The sequence below is a fragment of the Odocoileus virginianus genome, chromosome 17, assembly GCF_023699985.2.
Source record: "Odocoileus virginianus isolate 20LAN1187 ecotype Illinois chromosome 17, Ovbor_1.2, whole genome shotgun sequence".
In the NCBI taxonomy this organism is placed as follows: domain Eukaryota; kingdom Metazoa; phylum Chordata; class Mammalia; order Artiodactyla; family Cervidae; genus Odocoileus; species Odocoileus virginianus.
The window spans coordinates 28,572,412-28,593,524 of record NC_069690.1 but is presented as its reverse complement, the minus strand read 5'-3'; the positions used below and the strand labels follow the sequence as shown (position 1 = coordinate 28,593,524).

Here is a 21,113-nt window from a genome sequence, read left to right as displayed (position 1 = left end):
GCCATGAAACCCCTGGAACCCCGGAACCCCACCCGGGATTACGGGAAGGTGTACAATTGCTACACTCAAACTCGGGGATTCCACCAATATCTATTTGGCCCTGTAAATGCCCCTACCAACCAAAGCGTGCGTGTCCGGTTCTGAAGAAATGGAGCAGAGGGCGCCGAAGGCTCTGATTTATTGCCTGTCAAAGAGGCAGGGGAGGGAAGTTGACTTAAGAGAGTGGAGGCAGCCCGAGGAGGGCGGGGGGGGTGAGATGCCAAGAGGACAGGGAAGCCGGAGAAGAGGGGTGAGCCGCCGGGAGGGAGGCTGGGGAGACGGGCGGGCCCCCCTACCCACGCCGGGCGGCCGCGCTCACCTGTGGATGTTCATCTCCCGCGGCGGGCGGTGGGCCTTGTCATAGGAGACCTTGGCGAAGACGCCGGCCACGATGACGAAGGCGATCACCCCGCAGGTGATGTAGACGGTGAAGTTGGTCTTGTCCTTCTCCGGGTCGTACTTGTTCTCGGGCCCCGGCGACACCACCTTGGTGCTGGGCGTCTGCACCCACACCGGGCTCTGGTAGTTGGTGCACTGGCGCTGATCCAGCTTCTCGTGGCGCTTCTTGCAGCAGAAGCGGTAGTAGCAGGTGCCGCAGCAGTACAGGTAGCCGCTCTCGCTGTTGTTGCACTCGAACTCCTTGTCGTACTGGCCGCTCACGTCGTAGTAGCCCCAGCACGTCTCGTAGGTGACGGCCGCGCTGGCCGCCGCTACCGCCGCCGCTGGCTGTCCCCGCCGGCTCCCCGCCTCCGGGCCGCCGGGCGCCCGGACGGTGCCGTTCAGCTCGCGGCCGCCCCGGGCCAGGGCGCCCCCGGGCCGCCGGCCCCCGACGGCCGCGGCGCCGGCGCTCAGGGTCCGGTTGGCGGCGCGGCCGCGGGCGCCCCAGGCTCCGGGCAGCAGGTCCAAGGGCTGGAGCGAGAGCAGCGGCAGCAGCAGCAGCAGGAGGCGCCGCAGCGCCATGGCGGGGCCGGGCGGGAGGGCGCGGGAGGCTTCCGCGGCAGGCCGCTCCCCGGGCCGGCCGGGCTCCGAGGGGGGCCGCGCGGGCCGGGCGGGCGGCGCGGGGCGGTCAGCGGCGCCTGGGCGATGGCGCCATCGGGGCGCGGGCGGGCGGCGGCGGCGGCAGCGCGAGGTACGCACGGACCAGCCCAGCGCGGGCGGCCGGGGCTCAGGCTGCGCGCCGGCTCCGCGCTCCCCCCGCGGGCTCGGCGCGCCTCCCGGGCAGCCCCATCCCCCGCCGGCGGCGGCAGCGGCGGCCCCGCGCGCGGCTCGGCTCAGGCGGGACCCGAAGCGCGGCTCCGGGAGGCGGCGGCGGCGGCGGTGGCGTGGTCCCGTCCGGGCGGATCCTGCGGGACAAGACGGAGAGCCGGTCACGGGGTGGGGAGACCGGGAGGCGGGAGGCGGGCGGGGAGGGAGCGCGCAGCCCTCGAGGAGCGAGGCGGGGGCCGGGAGGGGCGCGGAGCCCGCTCCCGAGACGGGGCCCGGCGGCCCCGGGGCGCACCGGCCGCCCGATTCCCGGCCGCCGGCCCCGCGCGCGCGCGCGCCCCCGCCGGCTCCCAGGGACGGAGCGGGCCGTGGCCGGGGTCGGGCGGCGAGCAGGGGAGCGCGCGGGGCCCGACCTCACTCACTCACCATGCCCGGCTGCGACTGCAGAGGCGGCGGCGCGGCGGGCTGGCGGGTGAGCCGGAGCTGCCGGCTGGCCGCCTGCACTAGTGCCGGAGCGTGTGCGAGAGGAGCGAGGGAGACTCGCACTCACACACCCGCACACGCGGGAGCGCCGCGCGGGGAGGGGACGGCCGGGCCGGCGGGGGAGGGGAGGGGAGCGGAGGGGGGCCGCCGCTCGCCGCCGCCCACGTCTGCGCTCCCGGGCGCCCGGGGAGGGGGCGCTCCTCTCCGTGGCTGCCCGCTCGCGGCGCGAGCTCCTCACCGAAGCTCCGCGTCACCAGAGCCCAGGACTCCGGTTCATTCCCACGGCGAAGAGGGGCCCGGGAGCGGGGGGTGTCGGGAGGGGGGCGTCCCCTCTGGAGCCCGGCAGCTCCGGCCCGGCCCAGAGCTCGTGGCCGCTCCCACCCCTCCCCGGTCCGAGCGTGCGCGACCAGAGCGGGTGTTGGGGTGTCTGCGAGCCTTTGCCTCTCCCTAGTGGCGACGCTCGCAGCTGAGGGACGCGGTCAGGCCCATTGCTACAGGTTCCTAAACTGAGACCTGGGGTCACGTGGCTCGCCTGAGGTTACCGGGCCACCGGCGAGCGGGGCCTATGCGCTCCCCGCCTTGGCACTTTGCTCTCCCACCGGTCCCCCATCCTCCGTCGTGCATATGGGCAGCCCTGGGCAGGCCTCGTTTCCTCTTTCTGAGACTTTCCCCAGAGCGTCGGGGCAGAGTTAGAAAAAGTCGCTGAGACTCAGCTTCGAAATGCCTTCGCTTTAGTTGATGGGGGCCGGCGGCCGGGGGTCGGGGTGGTGGAGAAGGGGGCGTTCCTGCGTGGTTACTGGTTGGGTCTGTAGAAAGCAGGCCTGGGTCTAACTTCAAAGCCATGAAGCCACCCAAGGGGGAGTTATAATCATCATCTGACCATGATGTGTGGGGGTGGGGGGGGGGGGCGGTGGGCATAGAGGAAAATGAGAAAGAAAAGTAACGTCCAAAATTCTGCGCACGGTCCCAGCCTGGTGAGCAAGTGCCCAGGTACTTAGGTTGAAGGCAGGGGACAGATCCTCCCCGTGTGGGCAGTAGAGATTGTCCCCAAAGCTGTCCATACAGTCCCAAGTGTGACCCGAACCAAGGACCCCAGTGCAGGAGAGGCAGAGCACATTTTCCCAATCCGGAATGCATCAACAGGTCTGAAACACGAATCCCCAGACAAGAGAGGGAAGTCTGGATCCTGGGATGGGGGGTTTCACAAACTCCCCTGGCAGCCCCCCACTTGCTACCATGTCTCCATCTCCTCCCTCTTCCCCCGCACCCTTTGCCACCCACCCCACCCCCAATTCTCTCTACTCAGCCACCGCCTTCTTTTTGATGACCGTTCAAGGAGCGTTTATTTAGTCAATCCTTTACTCCCTACCCAGGCGCTAAGCGCTGAGATAAAAGATGAACAAGACTGTCTGTTTCCTCAAGGAGGAGGAGCTTGTAAACCATTGGGCAGGCAGATAGCAGGTTGAGGACCGTATCCCTGGTTATGTCCCATGACAGAGGGGGCACAGGGTGCTCCAGGAGGCTCCCAGGAGAGGAAAGGTGGCTCAAAGGCAGCTTTCTCCATGAGGTAAGGAGCAGAGTCTCAAGAAGGACTGAAAGTTAACACAGCCAACAAGAGTGAAAGGGCACTCCCTGTCAGAGGGACCATCGCTCACAAAACCCAGCAGACAGGAAAGAATGAGGGTATGTGAGCCTGGGAGACAGCAGCTGAGCATAAACTTGGAGGGAGTCTTCCAGATAAAACTGGCAGAAGGGGGTTGCATTCCCTGCCAAAGAACTTGAATTTATCCTCCAGCCGATGGGGAATTATTGGTGGGTTTTACTCAAAGCGAAGACTGTCAGATTTATGTGTTCCCTGGATCTCTAAGTCTGCTGGAGTAAGGAACACTCGATTCAGACTCTTCTGAAAAGAGAGATGTGAAAACCTTTCTGATAATCCAGGTAAAACATGATGAAGTGGTGAAGTAGGTTTCTGGTAGTTGGTGGTCAGAGGGCAAGTCGAGGACAGCATTTAGCAATGGCCATGTTGATGTGCCCTAAGGGCCATGTAAAGAACCCTAAGTGTTGCAGTTCAGCACAAGGATTGAGCTCAAGAGAGCAGATAAGAAAATATATACATTTGAGAATCATAACATATGCTTGTGCATTTGGGAATCATAAAAACATATTCTTTACTTTCAGATTATGTGTGATTTTAAAGCCAATCACTTCCTTTTCTCTTCCCAGAGCTTTCACCTCTCCGTCATTATTCCAAAATTGCCTCTTCCGTATCTGGGAGCTTCCTAGCAATGGATGGAAATGTGCCTTCCTCATGTGGGACTCTAACAAGATTTGATTCGTGGCACTTAGTAAGGAAAATTGCTTTGTCTTTTCAGACCACCCTCACAAATATGTTCTGAATCCCTACACTCGTAGATGGTAGGTAGCATCAACAGTCTCACAGAAAATAGTAGATCTCAGAATCGAACAGGATGTTAGTGATTATCTGTTCCAACTCTTGGGGTGGCTCCGTGGTAAAAAATCCACCTGCCAATGCAGGTGACACGGGTTTGATCCCTGGGCCAGGAAGATCCCCTGGAGGAGCAAATGGCAACTCACTCCAGTATCCTTGCCTGGGAAATCACATGGACAGAGGAGCCTGGCAGGCTATAGTCCATGGGGATGCAAAAGAGTTGGACATGACTTGGCGACTAAACAATAACAAGAGTTCCAGCTCTTACCGCATGCAGTACACCTTACATTTTACTGACACTTTCCCTTTGCAGTTGACCAGGCTGGTGGTCCACTAATACTCATTATCCTCTTTCTCCTTCTAATTTCAACACCTTAGTCGTTGATAGTACGGAAACATCTTTCCTTTGTGGATGTATGTGACTTACGAAAAAGTGCCTGAGAAGCATCATCTTCCTCGACACCTGTACCAACTTCAGACCACTCGTAGGCTCAGGAGACAGTGACCCAACCCCTGGCTCTAGAAGGTGGATCCCAGCTGGGCTGAGCCAACTCTAATAATCCCACTCCCGTTACCAGATTGGTTAAGAATGAACATGTGATCCAGTTCTGGCTAATGTGAAGTGTGGGAACTGTTGGCAGATTCTGGGGACATTTTTCTTGCTCTGCTTTTTGAAGTGTTGTTTCCATGGATGTTATGACCTTATGGGGGCAAGAGAGTGAACCAAGGAAGGACAGAAACTGGTCATTAGTTGAAATTGCCATTCAGTTTGGTAGTCATTAGTGCTACTTATGAAATATCTCTGCCCTTCCAGGCAGATGGTAAGAATTGCAATTCCTGGCCCTTTAGTGAGTAGGAGGGGAGAGTGACTTAATATACCACTGGTCAAAAATCATGAACATAGAGGGGTGGGGTGGGGAGGGAGATGGGAGGGAGGTTCAAAAGGGAGGGGATATATATATATATATATATATATGTAGGGCTAATTCATGTTGAGATTTGACAGAAAACAGCAAAATTCTGTAAAGCAATTATCCTTCAATAAAAAGTAAATAAATTAAAAAAAAAGAAATCATGAGCAAAGATGGTGCATGTCAGTTCTGAACCAGAGCATCCAGTTACTGCTTTAAGATACTGTAGAGCTCTCGTTTTCTCCTGGTTCAGCGAACAGCTATGCTCCAGGTGGGAGTGGCTTTGTTGGCCTGGAATGATGTCAGTGAGGAGAGCCACACAGTTAATAGTGCCCCACCGTGGACGTGCAGCCTGAGTGAAAATACACATTGTTTTCTTAAAGCCACTGGAATTGGGTCTGTCATTGCAGTGTATCCTAACACATCCTGACTGATACACTGAAGCTCACAGAAGGGACGTCATGAAGCAATTCAGGGAGTTTTGCCCAGGGCTCTCACAATGCCAGTCTTCCAATAACATGAGATAATTAAGCTTCCTATGTCAAAGCCTCTTTGAATCCAGAGTTCTTACTACAAGCAGGCAAAGGTAATCCTGACGGATAGATCATGTATTTTCTGTCTCCATTCTGGCTTAGGGTTTCCACCAAGCCATGGCAGACAAACGATGGCCACTTCTCTTCACAAGATGTGGCATCTGTTTGTCCTCCCTCTGAGGCTAGGCCAGCCTTGTGACTTGTCTTGACTGACAGCATGTGGCGGAAGTGATGCTCAGCCAGTCTGAATGTAGCCATTACGAGGCCTGGCCATGTCTTCCTTTGCATTCTTGAGGTTGAGCCACTGTATGAGAATCACAGGCTTCCTGTTACATTCAGTGGTGAGGAGTGAGGCCACCGCGTAGAGAGAGACCCTGGGGAGATGAGATGCTTGCTACCTTTGGCATCTGATTCTCAACTGAGCTCCCAGTGGAGTGAAGAAAGGACTGGACCCAACTGAGGCCAGAAGAAGAATCATCCATCTCAGCCACAGACAACCCACGGAATCATGAGAAGTGACAGATTAGTGTTGTTGTAGGTGTCTGAAGCCACTAAGTGTTGTGATGGTTTATTACAACACAACAGACAGCTAAGGCAATTCACATATCACAGCATAGACACTGAACAGGAATGTATGAGCTGCAACTTCTGGCCACTAGATGTCTGAAGCTATTTTTCATGAGCTGCCGTGTGAGTTTACTGAAGCTGCCTTCACAAAGGACCACAAACTGGGTGGCTGGCAGAACAGAAAATGATGAGTTCACAATCCTGGAAGCTGGAAGTCTGAAATTAAGGTACGGGCAAGCTTGGTTCCTTCTAAGGACTGTGAGGGAAGGATCTCTTCTAGGTTGTACATGGCTGTCGTGTAACCCATGATGTTCTTGTATGCATGTGGGTCTCTGAGTTCCCCTCTTTTTATGAGGACATCAATCATTTTGGATTAGGGCCCACTCCAAGTACTTCATTTTAACTTTATTACCTCTGTAAAGATCCTGTGTCCAAATAAGGTCACATTCTGCGGCACTGGAGGTCAGGACTTCAACTTATGAATTTGGGGGTGGAGGAGGGGAGGCACCATTCAGCCCACACATATGATGAATGGAAGGGTGATGTGCGCTACACAACACAAGATGAAAATGTGTGTGCAAATGAAGAAGGAAAGAAGAGAGGTCAGTCAGGTTTGCCATCTTTCAGTAGAGAGATGTTAGAGAATTGCAGTTCAGGCCATGTTGGAGGTGAGTACTCTTTTTCACACCCTCTTCAAGACTGAAAGCAATTGCTCTAGTGAAAGAAGAGAGATTCCAAATAGGAAGCATGGGAAAGGGTGCTCTGTCTTCCCCTGGCGGTCCCCACCTAAAGGTAGAGTTAGGGAAGTTTGCATCCTGCATAGTTAGAACTCTAGGATTGTAGCATTTCAGAATTTGCAAGAATTCAGAGCCTCTAGACACTTTTTTCTAAGCAGACTTCTAGTTGCCCAGACAAGTGAGGGCAAAAATGATTATCCCCACGGCTAGCTTGGCTGAGGATTAACTCACATCTGCATTCATTTATTCAATCTTTATCACTTATTGTACCAATCTGCCTGCCAATGCAGGAGACGCCAGAGAGGCAGGGTCGGAAAGATCCCCTGGAGGAGGAAACGGCAACCTGCTCCAGTATTCTTGCCTGGAAAATCCCATGGACAGGGGAGTTTGGCAGGCTACAGTCCCTGGAGTCCCAAAAGAGCTAGAGCCTTAGTGACTAAACAGCAAAGAAATGTTTCTCCCTTAGCTGAGTGTCCAGCAACTTCCTAGGACACAGATTCTTTTAGTTAGGTCGTGAGCTGCACGGCCAGGAGGATGCCTTAGCAGATTCAAAGCGACGTCGGAGATGCTCTGGAAACACAAGCGAAGAGTCTAATGTGTGAGCTGCTTGTGAACTCAGTGTAACACCACTTGAGAAGAGGCTTTCCTTAAAGGGCTGCTTTCCCACTGTGATTATGTAGGGCTATCCAATGTGGTTTTCTCCACATTTGTTGCAAAATTATTAGCAAAGATAGGTGAGCATACATACACTTTTCCACTTTTAAGCCCCACTTTTAAGCCTCTACAGTCAGAATCAGTCAGTAAGATCAGATGACAGCACTAAACGTTTGAGAGTAGTTTGAGGTTTCCCCCTTTTCATGTATACAAAGCCATTCTGTATTGATTGAGTCACAAAGCAACTCATTTTAGCCGTGTGTTTCCTTGGTAAACATGTACTGAGCCATTTTCAAAGGTCACGTGTAGCTGGATCTACGGAATGTGATTTCTCCGCATAGCATTGCACCCAGTCACTCCTCACAGGAGGACAGGCTATGACCGGGATCTCTGAATTGACGCCCTCCCTCTGTGCCCATGGCAGACATCACTAATCAATTATGGAACCCTTTCCTGCTGAGACCAGGCATAGCCTCGGAAAGCCCTTGCACGCACAAAGCTCCAAAAAGCTAGCAGGGATTAACTATAGTTGGAATTAGTACAAGAAATAAATCCTATTTGCCTAACAGCTCAGTGAGAGGTGACAGTCTGGGTGGCTCAGGCATAGTTCTGTTACTTTCTGTAGACATGGATTTAGAATTCTGTTCCAATTATACAGTTTTATGGCCCCAAACTGAAGCATTTATGAAAGGAAGAGGGTGAGAATTGCAAGGGACACCGACGTCATTGGTCATTATGTGCTTTTTAGTGAAAGACGTCACTGATTTACAGCTTGAAGAAATGCAGACTGGGTTAGCACTTCCTGAGAAGAGTGATAATGAAGTTTGCCAAGCGACTGCCGAAGATAATCATGCTACGGCCTCTTGAAGATACTCATGTGTAGATCCTGTGCATCGCTGTTCCGTTTTTCTCTTCGGTTGCAATTTATTGATGTTTTATTCAAAACCACCATGAATTAACCTACAAAAGTATATTTCCCTATAAAACTAGGAGGCCTATTATGAGTGCATTAAACATAGATGTGATATTTTCTTGGCACAGAGTTCTCATCAACCTGTGTTCTATGTCAGTACAAACTGTTTTTCATGCTTCTGTGTCCTACCTTCAGATCACATCTTTTGTGTCTGTTGTCATGTGGGTCATCTTGAATTCTGTTTCTGACTTCTGGGAAGTCAAACCTGCCATAGACAGGGATATTTTCAGTGGAATAGGTACATGTGTTTAAAAAAAAAAAATACCCACTAAAAATGGTTGGTGTGGCCTTTTCTTTTAAAGGGAAAAAATTTCTGAATTAACTAATTGGATCACACCCACTGATCTAATCCAACTGACTAGGCACAAATTGGTCATTAATACAGCCAAATGAATAAACAGCAATTCTTGGTTCTGTGTCAGGATGTAGACGGTATCTGGATGGATCATCTGTCGGGCGAGTGCCAAACTAAGGGTGAATCACCAAATCGACAGGTGCCATCGTTAAAATAACTGAGGTAGCTGGGCTGAAAGGACCAATTTTGTTATTGTTAACTCCTGTCAATTTTCAAAATTACTGACTTGATCCTGGTGTGACTTCTGTGGACAGAGGTCCATTCTAACATTTTCAGTCTCGATCAAGACATTGAATAATCCCATCTGCAGACATAACGAGTGTGGAGGTGGGTCCTGCAGGAGCTAGGGAGCAACTAAAGGAGGGAGGGCTGGCCTGAGATGTTTGGCAGGGGAATTTCTGGGGACAGTTGGCCAGCGAGCCTGATAACTATTTGTTGACCTTTGCATGAGGGTCTGGTTTTCTAATTATTTTTCAAGTCCTGGCTCAGCACCTGATGGTGCTTGTTCATTTTATCCTCATTTCCCATCTCCTAGAAGCCCAAGATTAGGGAATGGAGATGAATTCCCTCCAAAGCCTTGTATAGGAGAAAGTCACCTTGAAGAACAAGGTCTTGATAGTATTGGTATGGTGACAGAGGCGGCTCCCGGATTGTAGACTGTACAGATCAAAGAGAGAAACTGGGACCAGGGTAATCCCAAGACACTCAACACTGGAGTTGTGCTCAGGCTTTCCAGAACAAGCACAAACTCTGAAATTGCATGTAAAGAGTGATGCAGAGAGCTCATTTAGCACCAGGTAGTCAGCCCAGAGGGCTTCCCAGGTGTCTTAGTGGTGAAGAATCTGCCTGCCAATGCAGGAGATCTAGGAGACACGGGTTTGATCTCTGGGTCCAGAAGATCCCCTGGAGAAGCAAATGGCAACCCACTCCAGTGTTCTTGCCTGGACAAGAATCCCATGGACAGAGGAGCCTGGTAGGCTGCAGTCCATGGAGTTGCAAAAGAGTCAGACATGACTGAGTGACTCAACAACAACAAACAATGTCCTCTGTTACTTCCAGCACAGCACTACTCCCAGCAATGGATTTCATAAGCATGCACAACATGCTTACTGCACAATGCTCATGTTTGACAATGCGTAATTGACCATTATTTTTTATTCCCTTTCATTTTACCCTTCCCTCTATTGTTTCAGTTCAAGATCTTCTCAGGTTTTTATTTTCCGTCAATATCTTCCCATTTCTACATATATGCCCCCAGGGTATTTTTTAACATATTTAATTTCAAGACATGCTAGTCTCTCTGAGAGATAATATACTCCAGGAGGAGAAAGAAAATTTGGCAAAAGAACTTATGAATGTGATCTCATTTCTGATCTTCAAGTTGCTTATTGTCCTATCTCAGAATTTCCTGGTTTTTTGCTCTGTCATTTTTGTGAAGATTACAGAGTAGGACAGTGATTCTCCACCTGGGGGTGTTGAGGAACCTCTTGAAATTATAGCAAAATTGTATGTGCATGCAAGTGCACTATTTTTAGGAGACACTTCATCAGAAGGTCAAATGAATTCAAACCCCAGAAGAAAAATAAAACCATTAGTAAAGAGCAAAAACCCTAAGAACCAAGTTCAGGAGACCTAAATGCCAGTCCTCGGGTTACTTTTTACCAGATGAGTGACTAGTACGTGACCTCCTGGGGCACAGTTTCTTTTGCAGTAAAATAGGGGAGGTAATTCTCACCTTCCTTACAACACAGGGTCATGAGGATCAAATGAGATCATAAATGATAAAATATCGGAGACTTGGAAGTTCAATAAAAGCATTCATTTTTCTCATGCTGCCAAATTTTTCAGTTACGGGAAAACACAAGGGCTGGATCAGAAGTCAAACCAAACCAGTTCTGGCAACGAGGAATGTGCTGTTTTCAAAGCACGTTCATATCCTCTAATGATATTTAAGTCTTCCTGAATTCCTCACTAGTTCTGTGTATGGATGCATGGGGAACACAGGCATTGTGGCAGTTTTCCAGTTTATTCAGTCAATTATCTGAGCATTTGAACTAATATGATAATATATTCTTGCTTCACTATTTCTTTCTGGTCCTGCCTCTCCCTTCTGGTGAATGAACATTCCTGAGGGCACAGCCCTTGTGTGGACAGCTGCCCTTTGCGCAGTGACTCTTCTGAGAGGTTTCCAGAATTAGTTGTGTATGTGGCATTGACCGTGTGACCAGCTCCAGCGACAGTGATCTAGGAATAAAGGGTGGAAGGGTTTGACATTTTCCCTCCAACAGCAAAGGGCTTTGACCTAAGTGGAGCCCTGGATGGTTTTGGAGTCTGAGACCAGAGTGATGTCAGCTGGCAAATTAAACAAGGATCCAGGTCAAAAGAGGCCAGAGTGAGGACCCAGAGGGATGAGGATACACTTTATTACCAAGAGAGTGACACCTTTTAATTGGTGAACATGACAAATAAAGAGGTGGCAGTCCCAGCTTGCTTCTGATTTGCTCATGTGCCAAGTGGGTTAGCGACAACAGAAATCCTCTCCTCTCGCTTTGTTTAGAAGTTGTGATTTTGATTAGGAAACAAAAGGCCACGCAGGAGACAAACCGTGAAATGGAGGATGGCTTCTAACTGATAAGGACCGAATTTATTAGAAATTCCCCTGAAATCCAGGCATAATAATGAAATGAAAATAACTTTATAGTCAATAATTCAACATGAAGTGAAAGTGAAAGTCGCTCAGTTGTGTCCGACTCTCTGCGAACCCATGGGCTATACAAGTCCATGGAATTCTCCAGGCCAGAATACTGGAGTGGGTAGCCTATCCCTTCCCTGGGGGATCTTCCTGACCCAGGAATCGAACCAGAGCCTCCTGCATTGCAGATTCTTTACCAACTGAGCTATCAGGGAAGCCCTTGTAACTCATATGTCTCCTGCTGCACCCTACAAAGTGTGTTTTTTCTTTTCCTGACTAACATCAACTTGAAGAGGAAAACGTTAGTCAGGAGAAGAATAAACACACTTTGTAGGGTGCAGCAGGAGACATGTGAGTTTAGGAGGACTGTTTAATTTTGAATAATACATGTGTCAACTCCATGGATCCTTCCCCAAATTTGCTTGTCTCCTGCTACAGCTCAGTCATCCTCCTCTGTCAACAAGCCTAGAACAAATAAATTGGCATGCTGAAAATACTGCTTTCACTTCCAAAGGAGACTACCTGAAATTATAGGCATTTAGAATGGCATTAAATTTAAAAACCACAGCTTGCAGCCACCATAATTTTTTACAACGTAAGCACAGTTATGGAAGTGGTTGTGAAACTTCACGGCTTGGATGGCACTTGGAAGAGTTTTCTTCTCAGTCTGGACCCAGTTTCACATTGTAGTGGTTGCTGATGGTTCTAAGCAATGATACCAATACATTGTTTTTAACTAAAGCCCATCCTTGATTTTGATTTCTTTAGTTTTTCCCCTAATGTCCTTTTTCTCTGTTCTAGGATTGCATCCAGGGTATCACATGACATTTAGTCATCATGTCTATTTATGCTTCTCTGGTCTGTGACACTTTCTCAGACGTTCATTGTCTTTGATGACCTTGACAGATTGGAGGAGCCTGGGACAGATATTCTGTGGAATGTTCTTCTACTTGTGTTTGTCTGATGATATTTCTCATGGTTAGACTGGAGTTATGGGTTTGGGGGAGGAAGGTCCCCGAGGTCAAGCATCATTCTCACGGTATCAAGGCTTCAAGCTATTAACTATGATTTAACTATAATGACATTGACTTGATCACTGCTGCGGAGGGAATGTTCGTCAGATTTTTCTCTCTTCATATCATCCTCTTCTGAAGGAAGTCACTACGCCAGTCATCTGAAAGGAATGGAGGTTTACTCTTCACCCCGTGAATGGGGTGCACATACAGAAATTATTTGGAATTCTTCTATACGAGAGATCTGTCTTTTCTCCTCCACTACTTTTTTTTTTTTTTTAATATTCAACCATTTATTTACATCAGTATGAACTTACAGATATTTATCCCTAAGGCTATAATCTGAAACTACAATTATTCATTTTCTTGATCAGATTGGCCAAGCTTTGCCCACGGGAGCTCTTTCAAGTTGACTCTTGGGTCCATTGGATATACACGCTGCCATTGGAATTTTTGGTTGTTTTTGAACACTTCCCTACTTTTCAACCCCTTAAGACTTTCTTATGAAGTTATGTATTTCCTTCCCTAACCCTAGACTCAGCCACTTCTCCAAAGAGACTTCGGCCCTTTTCTTGAAGGGTGGTACTAACTTCTCTTTATTATTACTATTTTTTAAGTACCTAACTGCAGATAATATATTAAATGATTTCTTTTTCCTTTTAAAGATTTTTGATGTGGGTCATTTTTAAAGTCTTTATTGAATTTGTTACAATATTGCTTCTGTTTTATTTATGTTTTTAGTTTTTTGGCCATGAGGCAGGTGGGAGTTTAGCTCCCTGATTAGGGATGGTACCTGCACCCCCGCATTGGAAGGCAAGGTCTTAACCACTGGGCTTCTCTTTATTATTTTTAAAAGTATCCATTTATACCAGTTCTCTGAGTCCTTCCATTGTCCTTCTAACTTCAGAAATTCAATCATTTCCCCAATGTTTTTTTTTTTCTTTACTCTTCTCTTCAGTGCCTTCAACAATCTGCCTTACAGATGCCTCTGAGATTGAAGTTTCTCATCACATTTGAAGCCCCCTCTCTAAGATCTCTCACGCTTCTGTCATCTTTCTACTGAACATCACGTTTTCCCCTCCCTGGCACCTCTAGAGAATCAGCTCTATGTTGGAAAGGAAAGGAAATGGAGAGGAATATGAAGAGAAGGAGTGATCTCAAGCGATCTCCTGGGTGGCATATTATTTTTAATTAATGCCGCTGCCATCTCCTCACTTTCCCAGCCAAATTAATGCAGCAAGAATTGTGTTGGCATCTGTGACAGCAAATGGAGAGGAACAGCAGTTTCAAAGGAGGGGGGTGACTGCCCCCCACCCCCAATCTGGGTACACTCTGGAGCAAGGCACAATCCACACGCAGATTGCCAGAGCTCTCCAGGCTATGGGGTGGAACTCGGCGGCTCCCGGGAACACATTTCCTCCTCCATGACTGACAGCAATGCCCACTCTCCATCACGCGGGGAGAATTTGAAGAAGACTGTTTGCTGATGCGTTCCCTGCAGTCACGTGGGGAAGGCAGCTTACAGGGAGCTCGGGGGCAAGAAATAAGCACCCTAACACCTGCCATTCGTGTCCATAAAGAACAGGATCACAGAGAGAGCCCAGTTCTCTGTCTTCACTTCAGCCCAGTCTCCCCTTCCTTGCTGCCCGTTCATCAGATCACCACCTCTAAGAAAAGTGATGGTTCCTTGCCTACGGCTCAGCAAACGGTTCTCAGGGCCAATGCACCCCAGTGTCCATAGTTCTTGCTGGAAATGCAGAGGGGATCAGGACATGATTTCTGGTTCAGGGCAGACCAGATTAGCCTGTGAGCAGATCACATCAGACAGTGCATCATCTTTAGTATATACACCAACCTTCATGCATTATGTTATATGCATAGATTCTGTGGCTTTTATTAATTTTTTATTTTTCAAAAAAATTCACTAAGCTTGCTATTCATTATCTTTAAATTTCTAAATGTCCATCAACAGATGAATGGATAAAGAAGATGTGGAATGTGTGTTAAAACAATGGAATACCGTTATCTCATCACTAAGTAGTGTCTGATTCCTTGGCGACATCATGGACTACAGCCCACCAGGCTCCTTTGTCCATAGGATTTTCTGGCAAGAATACTGGATTGGGTTGCCATTTCCTCCTCCAGGGATCTTCCTGACCCAGGAATCAAACCTGCATCTCCTACATTGGCAGGCAGATTCTTTACCACGGAGCCACCGGGGAAGCCCACAATGGGATACTACTCAGCCATAAGAAAGAATGAAATAATATCATTTGCAGCAACATGGATAGACACACAGATTATTATACTAAGTAAAGTAAGCCAGGCAGAGAAAGGAAAATATCATATGATATTTTTTATATGTGGAGTCTGAAAATAAATGATAAAAATGAACTTATTTATGAAACAGACTTACAGACAATAGAAAACAAACCTATGGTTACAAAGGGGAAAGGGAGCAGGGGGGAGGAGTATAAATTAGGAGGTTGCAATTAATATACACATACTACTATATATAAAATAGGTGAACAAAGACCTACAGTATAGCACAGGGAATTATACTCAATATTTTGTAAAACCCTATAAAGGAAAGGAATCTGAAAGGAATACATACATATATATGTGTGTGTGCATGTATATATATATATATATATATATATATATATAAAAAAAACTGAATCAATGTGCTATATACCTGAAACTAACATAAGGTAAATCAACTATACTTTAATAAAAGTTTTAATTACTAAGCTTATTATTTGTTATCTTTAACTTTCCCAAATAATGTGTGAATACTTCCTTCTTTAAAAAAAACTAAAACTTACAGAAGAAGCTGAAGGTCTCTGTAATAAGCATACCAACTCCTCCCCAAACCCACCTTTACCTTCTCCTTCCCAAATCCCTAGGCAACCACTGTTTGAGGTTTGTTGCCTGTTTTCCCAGAGAGAAGGTATGTTTTTAAAAAGATACTCAGATTCAGGACTGTCTTATTCAGAATGATACAACTGACACATCACTCCACATGGCTCCCTTTCCTTCCCTGCTTTTCTGGCTGTCACTTAGCCTGGGTTGGTGATAAAATTCCAGGAAATACTTGGAATGTGGACAAGCCGACATGGCTCTTGTCAAAGCAGAATAATCAGAATGGACGAGAAAGGCTGGGCCTGGAGAAGCATGCAGATGTCGCCAGTGATGAATCCAGGCTGGACCAGGTCGAGGGGGCTGGACCAAGGAAACGAGCAAAGGCCAGCCATCAGTCACCGAGAGAAACAGACATGGTGGGGGAGCGCACAACTAGAGGAAGGATCCGAGCCAGGGTGGAGACATGCAGAAGGATGGACATGGTCCTCAGGCCTGGGAGAGACAGGAGAAGCAGGGCCCTGCAAGATAAAGCCATGGTCTTTGAGCAGAAACATGGTGGCAGGCAGGAGACCACATTGTACCCAGGGGAGATCCCTGCCATGGACACCTTTTTATACTTTTTATTAATAGTAGCCAGACTGAGAAACACAACCTCGCCAGGAGCAGAGAAGCCCCCTCTTTTTGTCCCCACTAAAGGATTGAGGTTTTCCTTGGCAACCCTATTCGAGTTTTCTTGTCTTGGTTCCTAAGAACCCCGGAGGGTTCAGCCAGACAGAGAACAGGCAGGTGTGTGCGTGTGTGTGTTGGTGGAAAAAGAGTCTCCTTTTCTTGTGTGATAGGAACAAGACTTAAAATATTTATGTGCTTTTCTCTTTGGGAGAGAATGGACACATATATATGTATGGCTGAGTCCACCCACTATTCACCTGAAACTATCACAACAATGTTAATTGGCTATATACCCCAACACCAAATAAAAAGTTAAAACAATTGAAAAGGATTTGGAAAAAAAAAAAGAAATCTAGGTATAATCTGTAAAGTCGTACAGACTCTAAATTCCAGTGTTCCTTGGAGAAATACTATTTTGTATTTTGTTGAAAAATAAAACTTGACTGAAACAATAAAAAACAATAAAAAAAATGTTTATAACGTCCTCTTTTGTCCCTCTGCATCCACAACCTGGACTTCCTTGTGGACTGAAGGTTTTAACCCACCTGGGGAAGCCAAAAGGCTGGTTCCATGGGGAGGAAATGTGTGAGGACTGTTTGGGCAGGGAGGCAAAGAGAAAGCTTCCTCAAGCTTCAGAACAGTGAGCTGGGCGAAGTAAACAGGAGGGTTGAGAGCAGGCTGTTTCTGGGAAAGGACTGATGTTCTAAGTCCCCCAGTTTCCACTTAACACCCTGAGCGTTAGGCCAGCCAGCCAGCTCCTAGAGCTTTAAATAAAGGAAGTCCGAACAGGTGGGAGTAAATTTAAAGAAAAACTCACTGTTTCTGACCTGAGTGATATGGGGAGTTGGAGCAGAGAGAAAAGAGGAAACAGGCTGGAGACAGAGACTATTAAACAAACAGCCCTGTTTTGCCTTATCTAGATCATCTCTCCAAAATTATAATGCACAGAATTAAGGGAGCGCAGGCCTGCTGCCCAGCTAGGAAGGCTCTGAATGGGCTGTGGCAGGATTGGCTTGCTCTCCTGAGCTGCCCTTGACTGCCTGGTGTACGGACACAGTCTCAGGGGCCATGAAGCTGGCCAGGAGGAGGGTGAGATGCCCACCCAGCAGAGGGCAAGAGCCAGACAGCCCCCACCAGGGCCCAGATGGAAGATGCAGTGAAGACACAGGGAGGATTCAGCATCAGCAGGAGTGGAGAGAAGGCCAAGGCAGCGGTAATGGGCCTGGGCCCCAGCCCAGCCAAGAAAGAAAAGACCTGAGTTTCAGCCACAGGCATTGGTGTCAAGCACCTGCTGGGCATTCAGAGACAGGATCACACCCTGAATGTGCTGTGGGTCCCTTGGGGCAGACAGGGTGCATCCAAATCATGGATCCTTCTCTTTAGTACAAAAGTAGGGAGAGGGGATTGCTGACCTGATGTATCTTCTGGGTCCCAAATCACCGCAGCCTTGCGGGATGGGCCGGGTACGCCCGTTCCCATCCTCCTAGATGTCCTCTTCCTGGAATAAGAGGTGCAGAGCCCTCTGGCCCTCTCCCAGGGGCTGCTCTCCTAACACATTCCCGGGACAGGTATTTGGGATGGCTTGGTATTTGGTGGCCTCTCCCAGGCTTGGGGCTCTCGATCTAGATGAGCCTTCTCTGTAGGGCAGCTCCACCGGTGGCCCTCAATCTCCCAGTGGTGTTGCAGGACCAGGAAAGAGAGAGCAACTGTCTGCTTTCTAACAAGTCTCCCGCAGAGCTGCCAAGGATCGTGGAGCAGAAACCGGCCTGAGATGGCTCACCGGGGTGCGGCTGCCCGCCCTTTCAGGACCTGCCAGGTGGGTGGGACGCTTCTGCCTGAGCTAGCTTGATAATCACAGGTCACAACATGGGGAGAGGTCCCCTCTGAGAGGTGGCTTCCTCCAGAGCCTTCCCAGACCCCAGAGAAGCAGGTGCGCCACAGGCTCAGCTTCTTCCCAAGCAAGAACCAACAGTGCGTGTGTGCACTCAGTCACTTCAATTGTGTCTGACTCTTTGCGACCCCATGGACTGCAGCCAGGCTCCTCTGTCCCTGGGATTCTCCAAGCAAGAATAATGGAGTGGGTTGCCATGCATTTCTTCAGGGGATCTTCCCAACCCAGAGACACAACCTGTGTCTCCTGCAGCTCCTGCATTGCAGGCGGATTCTTCACCGCTGAGCCACCAGGGGCGTTCAGACCACCACAGGCCAGTCTAGAAACAGAATGGGCACTGCTGGCTTGGACAGCAGGTGTCCACTCTTTCTGTAGAACAAGAGACAGGCTCAGACCTCAGACTGGGGGCGCTGACTCCGCTTGAACAATCCAAAACCATCCTGATTCCATATAATATTCTCTCTTTCCATCCTCTTGACATATAATCAAATGCCATTTCATATTCATATCCCTGAAGGCCTTTTATCTTTTAAGAAGTCCATGTGCTCAATTTGTGTATCTCAAAACCTTCCCGTATCCACAGTTGCTGAGGCCGGGTTAGATCAGCTGGGGGAGCCTTCAGAGTCCAAACTTACTTATCAGATCACATCATAAATCATTTTAATGGGAGAAGGTTAAGTGCCATTATCTTACAAAAGCAGGTGGGAAGTGAGCTCAAAGGAAGGAAAGGTGCCATTGGCTTGGGGAATTGGGAAGGTTTTGCATGTCTTCTAACCAGAAGAATTATATTATGACCAATTATACCATGTTGCCTAAATACACACAGAAATTCATTCACTGTGAGGTCATTAAAAGGTCATTGAGCTAAAAGTGAAGGCAAGGTACAATATTTTGCAATCTAAAATGGGAAGAAAATTCCAGCCCTGGTACTTAGAGTTCTCAATTTCTACTGACACTTTCCTATAGAATATGTGAAGAGCATACATTTTTCAACCATCACTTCGGGGTAGTATATGTGTCGCATTTCTTGATTCTTTTCTAACTAAAAAGAAAAAACAATCAGGGACTTCCCTAGTGGTCCAGTTGGTCAGACTCTGCACCCCTAATGCAGGGGGCCCAGGTTCGATCCCTGGGTCGGGAAGATCCCCTGGAGAAGGAAGTGGCAACCCAGTCCAGGATTCTTGCCTGAGAATTGCCATGGACAGAGGAGCCTGGTGGGTGACAGGCCATGGGGTTGCCAAGAGTTGGACACGCCTGAGAAAGAGAGAACCCACATCTGTGGAAACAGAGGCCAGAATGCACGCTCCAAGTACTGGCAGGGGTGAGGAGCCCCCAGTGGCCTGGGCCCAACTTGCAGGTCCACTGGTGGTCACATCCAGTGATGTTTATGAGATATCTCTTGTTAATTTCTCCTTTACCACCAGGGAGTGTCTAAACAGCCAGGGAGGCTCCAAGAGGAGCACTCCTTAGCTTCCAGGACTGCTTTGTCCTTCCTGCAGGGCTAGCCCAGTTTCACAGGGGGCTCTGTAGCTCTCCTGTGGCTGGAAGCAAGAGGCATTCAAGTCCCAACCCTCACCCAGAGTCTGGATTAAGACCGTGACAACCAGATGTGGCTATCTACATCACTAAGGTGAAAGTGAAGTCGCTCAGTCATGTCCGACTCTTTGCGACCCAGTGGTACGTAGCCTGCCAGGTTCCTCCATCCATGAGATTTTCTAGGCAAGAATACTGGAGTGGGTTGCCATTTCCTTCTCCAGGGGATCTTCTTGACCCAGGGATCGAACCTGGGTCTCCTGCATTGCAGGCAGACTCTTTACTGTCTGAGCTACCAGGGAACACCCAGATATTATTAAGATGAACAAAGGCAATTCCAAGCCAACAGCTGACTGCCATAGTCTCCATCCTCATTCCTCTCCTGTGTGTTTTCTTTTTGTGTGAAACTCTGAAGCTATTTGCCCAGAAGTAATTTGTCTCTGGCCTTCCCTGGTGGCTCGGATGGTTGAGAACCTGCCTACAATGTAGGAGGCCCAGGTTTGATCCCTTGATCAGAAGATTCCCTGGAGAATGGAATGGCTACCCACTTCAGTATTCTTTCCTGGAGAAGTCAATGGACAGAAGAGTCTGGCAGGCCACAATTCACGGGGTCCCAAAGAATTGGACATGACAGAGCAACTAACACTTTGGCTTTGGTTTATCTCTCGGTACTCCTTCTTGAACTGTCTTCAGGGAGCTTGCTATGTTTTCTGCTCTAATCTGCAAGGGAAATTTTTAGACGTGTATTAGATCAAAGGTCTCTGCACCCACTTCTGGGGCTGCCTGGAAAGTTAGCCGAGCAGCTGTCTCCCCCTCACATGTGTAAATCTGTGATTTGGTTTCATTATCCTGTTTTAGTCATTGAGCAGCTAAGCTGTTATTGTGGTGGAAACAAGAAACTGAAATATTCCCCCATGTATTTACAGAAGATGTAATCTGGCCCCAGAGGTCAGACTGTTCATATCCGATGGAAAGTAATACATGCATGGGCATTAGGATTAAATATATGTATCATACTAGGGTTTCAGCTCATTTGCCTAATATATTTGAAAATGACTCAATTTATTGCAAACTAAGATTTAGGAAGCTCAGTTTACAGGTTGACAAATTAGCATTTGTCTGCACATATTTCACTATTTTGCATAATTAATTCCTCCCCGTAGTACACAGGCATTTTCCTCTACAACAAAACCAGGCTATTTCTCGTTCCCTTCCTGTGAGCATCATGCAAATGGTATTGATTCAGAAGATGCATATTCTTTCCCAAAGCATCCCTTGGAACATGACTGAGATTCTCATCCCAATCATTATCAGCTGTTTATTACCCAGCTTCCCAAACCTCATTCACAAAAAAAAAAAAAAAATTAGAAAAGAAAAAGTTGAGTCATAAAAAACAAAGAAGGTGCTGATGAAATGGATTCTCCTGATTCACATAAACTAGGTGTATCAGCTAGCATTATGAGGACCAGAGAAGAAAAACGCTAATTAAAACTGGCTTTAACAATAGAGAAGCTACACTGATTCATTCACCTAAAAAAATCTACAG

The 21,113-nt window shown here is 48.3% G+C and overlaps 1 protein-coding gene, 1 long non-coding RNA gene and 1 other non-coding gene across 7 annotated transcripts in view; 2 read left to right on the top strand and 1 right to left on the bottom strand.

Annotated features, from left to right (window-relative positions):
* The window catches only part of SHISA6 (shisa family member 6), a 258,687-nt gene extending 257,112 nt beyond the window's left edge, over window positions 1-1,575 (bottom strand). For 3 of the 4 annotated variants that reach the window (XM_020915205.2, XM_070479109.1, XM_070479110.1), the window contains exon 1: window positions 359-1,156. In XM_020915205.2, the coding sequence (XP_020770864.2) occupies window positions 359-999 (641 nt within the window). In that variant the 5' untranslated portion in view covers window positions 1,000-1,156. Of the gene's footprint in view, window positions 1-358 lie in introns of all 4 variants that reach the window. The other variant, XM_070479108.1, reaches the window with a different exon arrangement.
* On the top strand, window positions 1,328-16,587 carry LOC139039075 (uncharacterized). 2 transcript variants are annotated; one of them, XR_011492233.1, is made up of 3 exons: window positions 1,328-1,413; window positions 3,952-4,073; window positions 13,571-16,587. It is a non-coding gene; the product is annotated as an uncharacterized lncRNA (long non-coding RNA). The 2 variants fall into 2 exon arrangements; XR_011492232.1 differs by lacking the exon at window positions 13,571-16,587 and adding an exon at window positions 4,556-5,053.
* Window positions 16,588-19,102: 2,515 nt separating this feature from the next.
* TRNAR-CCU (transfer RNA arginine (anticodon CCU)) lies at window positions 19,103-19,175 on the top strand. The gene has a single exon. It is a non-coding gene; the product is annotated as a tRNA-Arg (tRNA).
* Window positions 19,176-21,113: the final 1,938 nt, after the last annotated feature.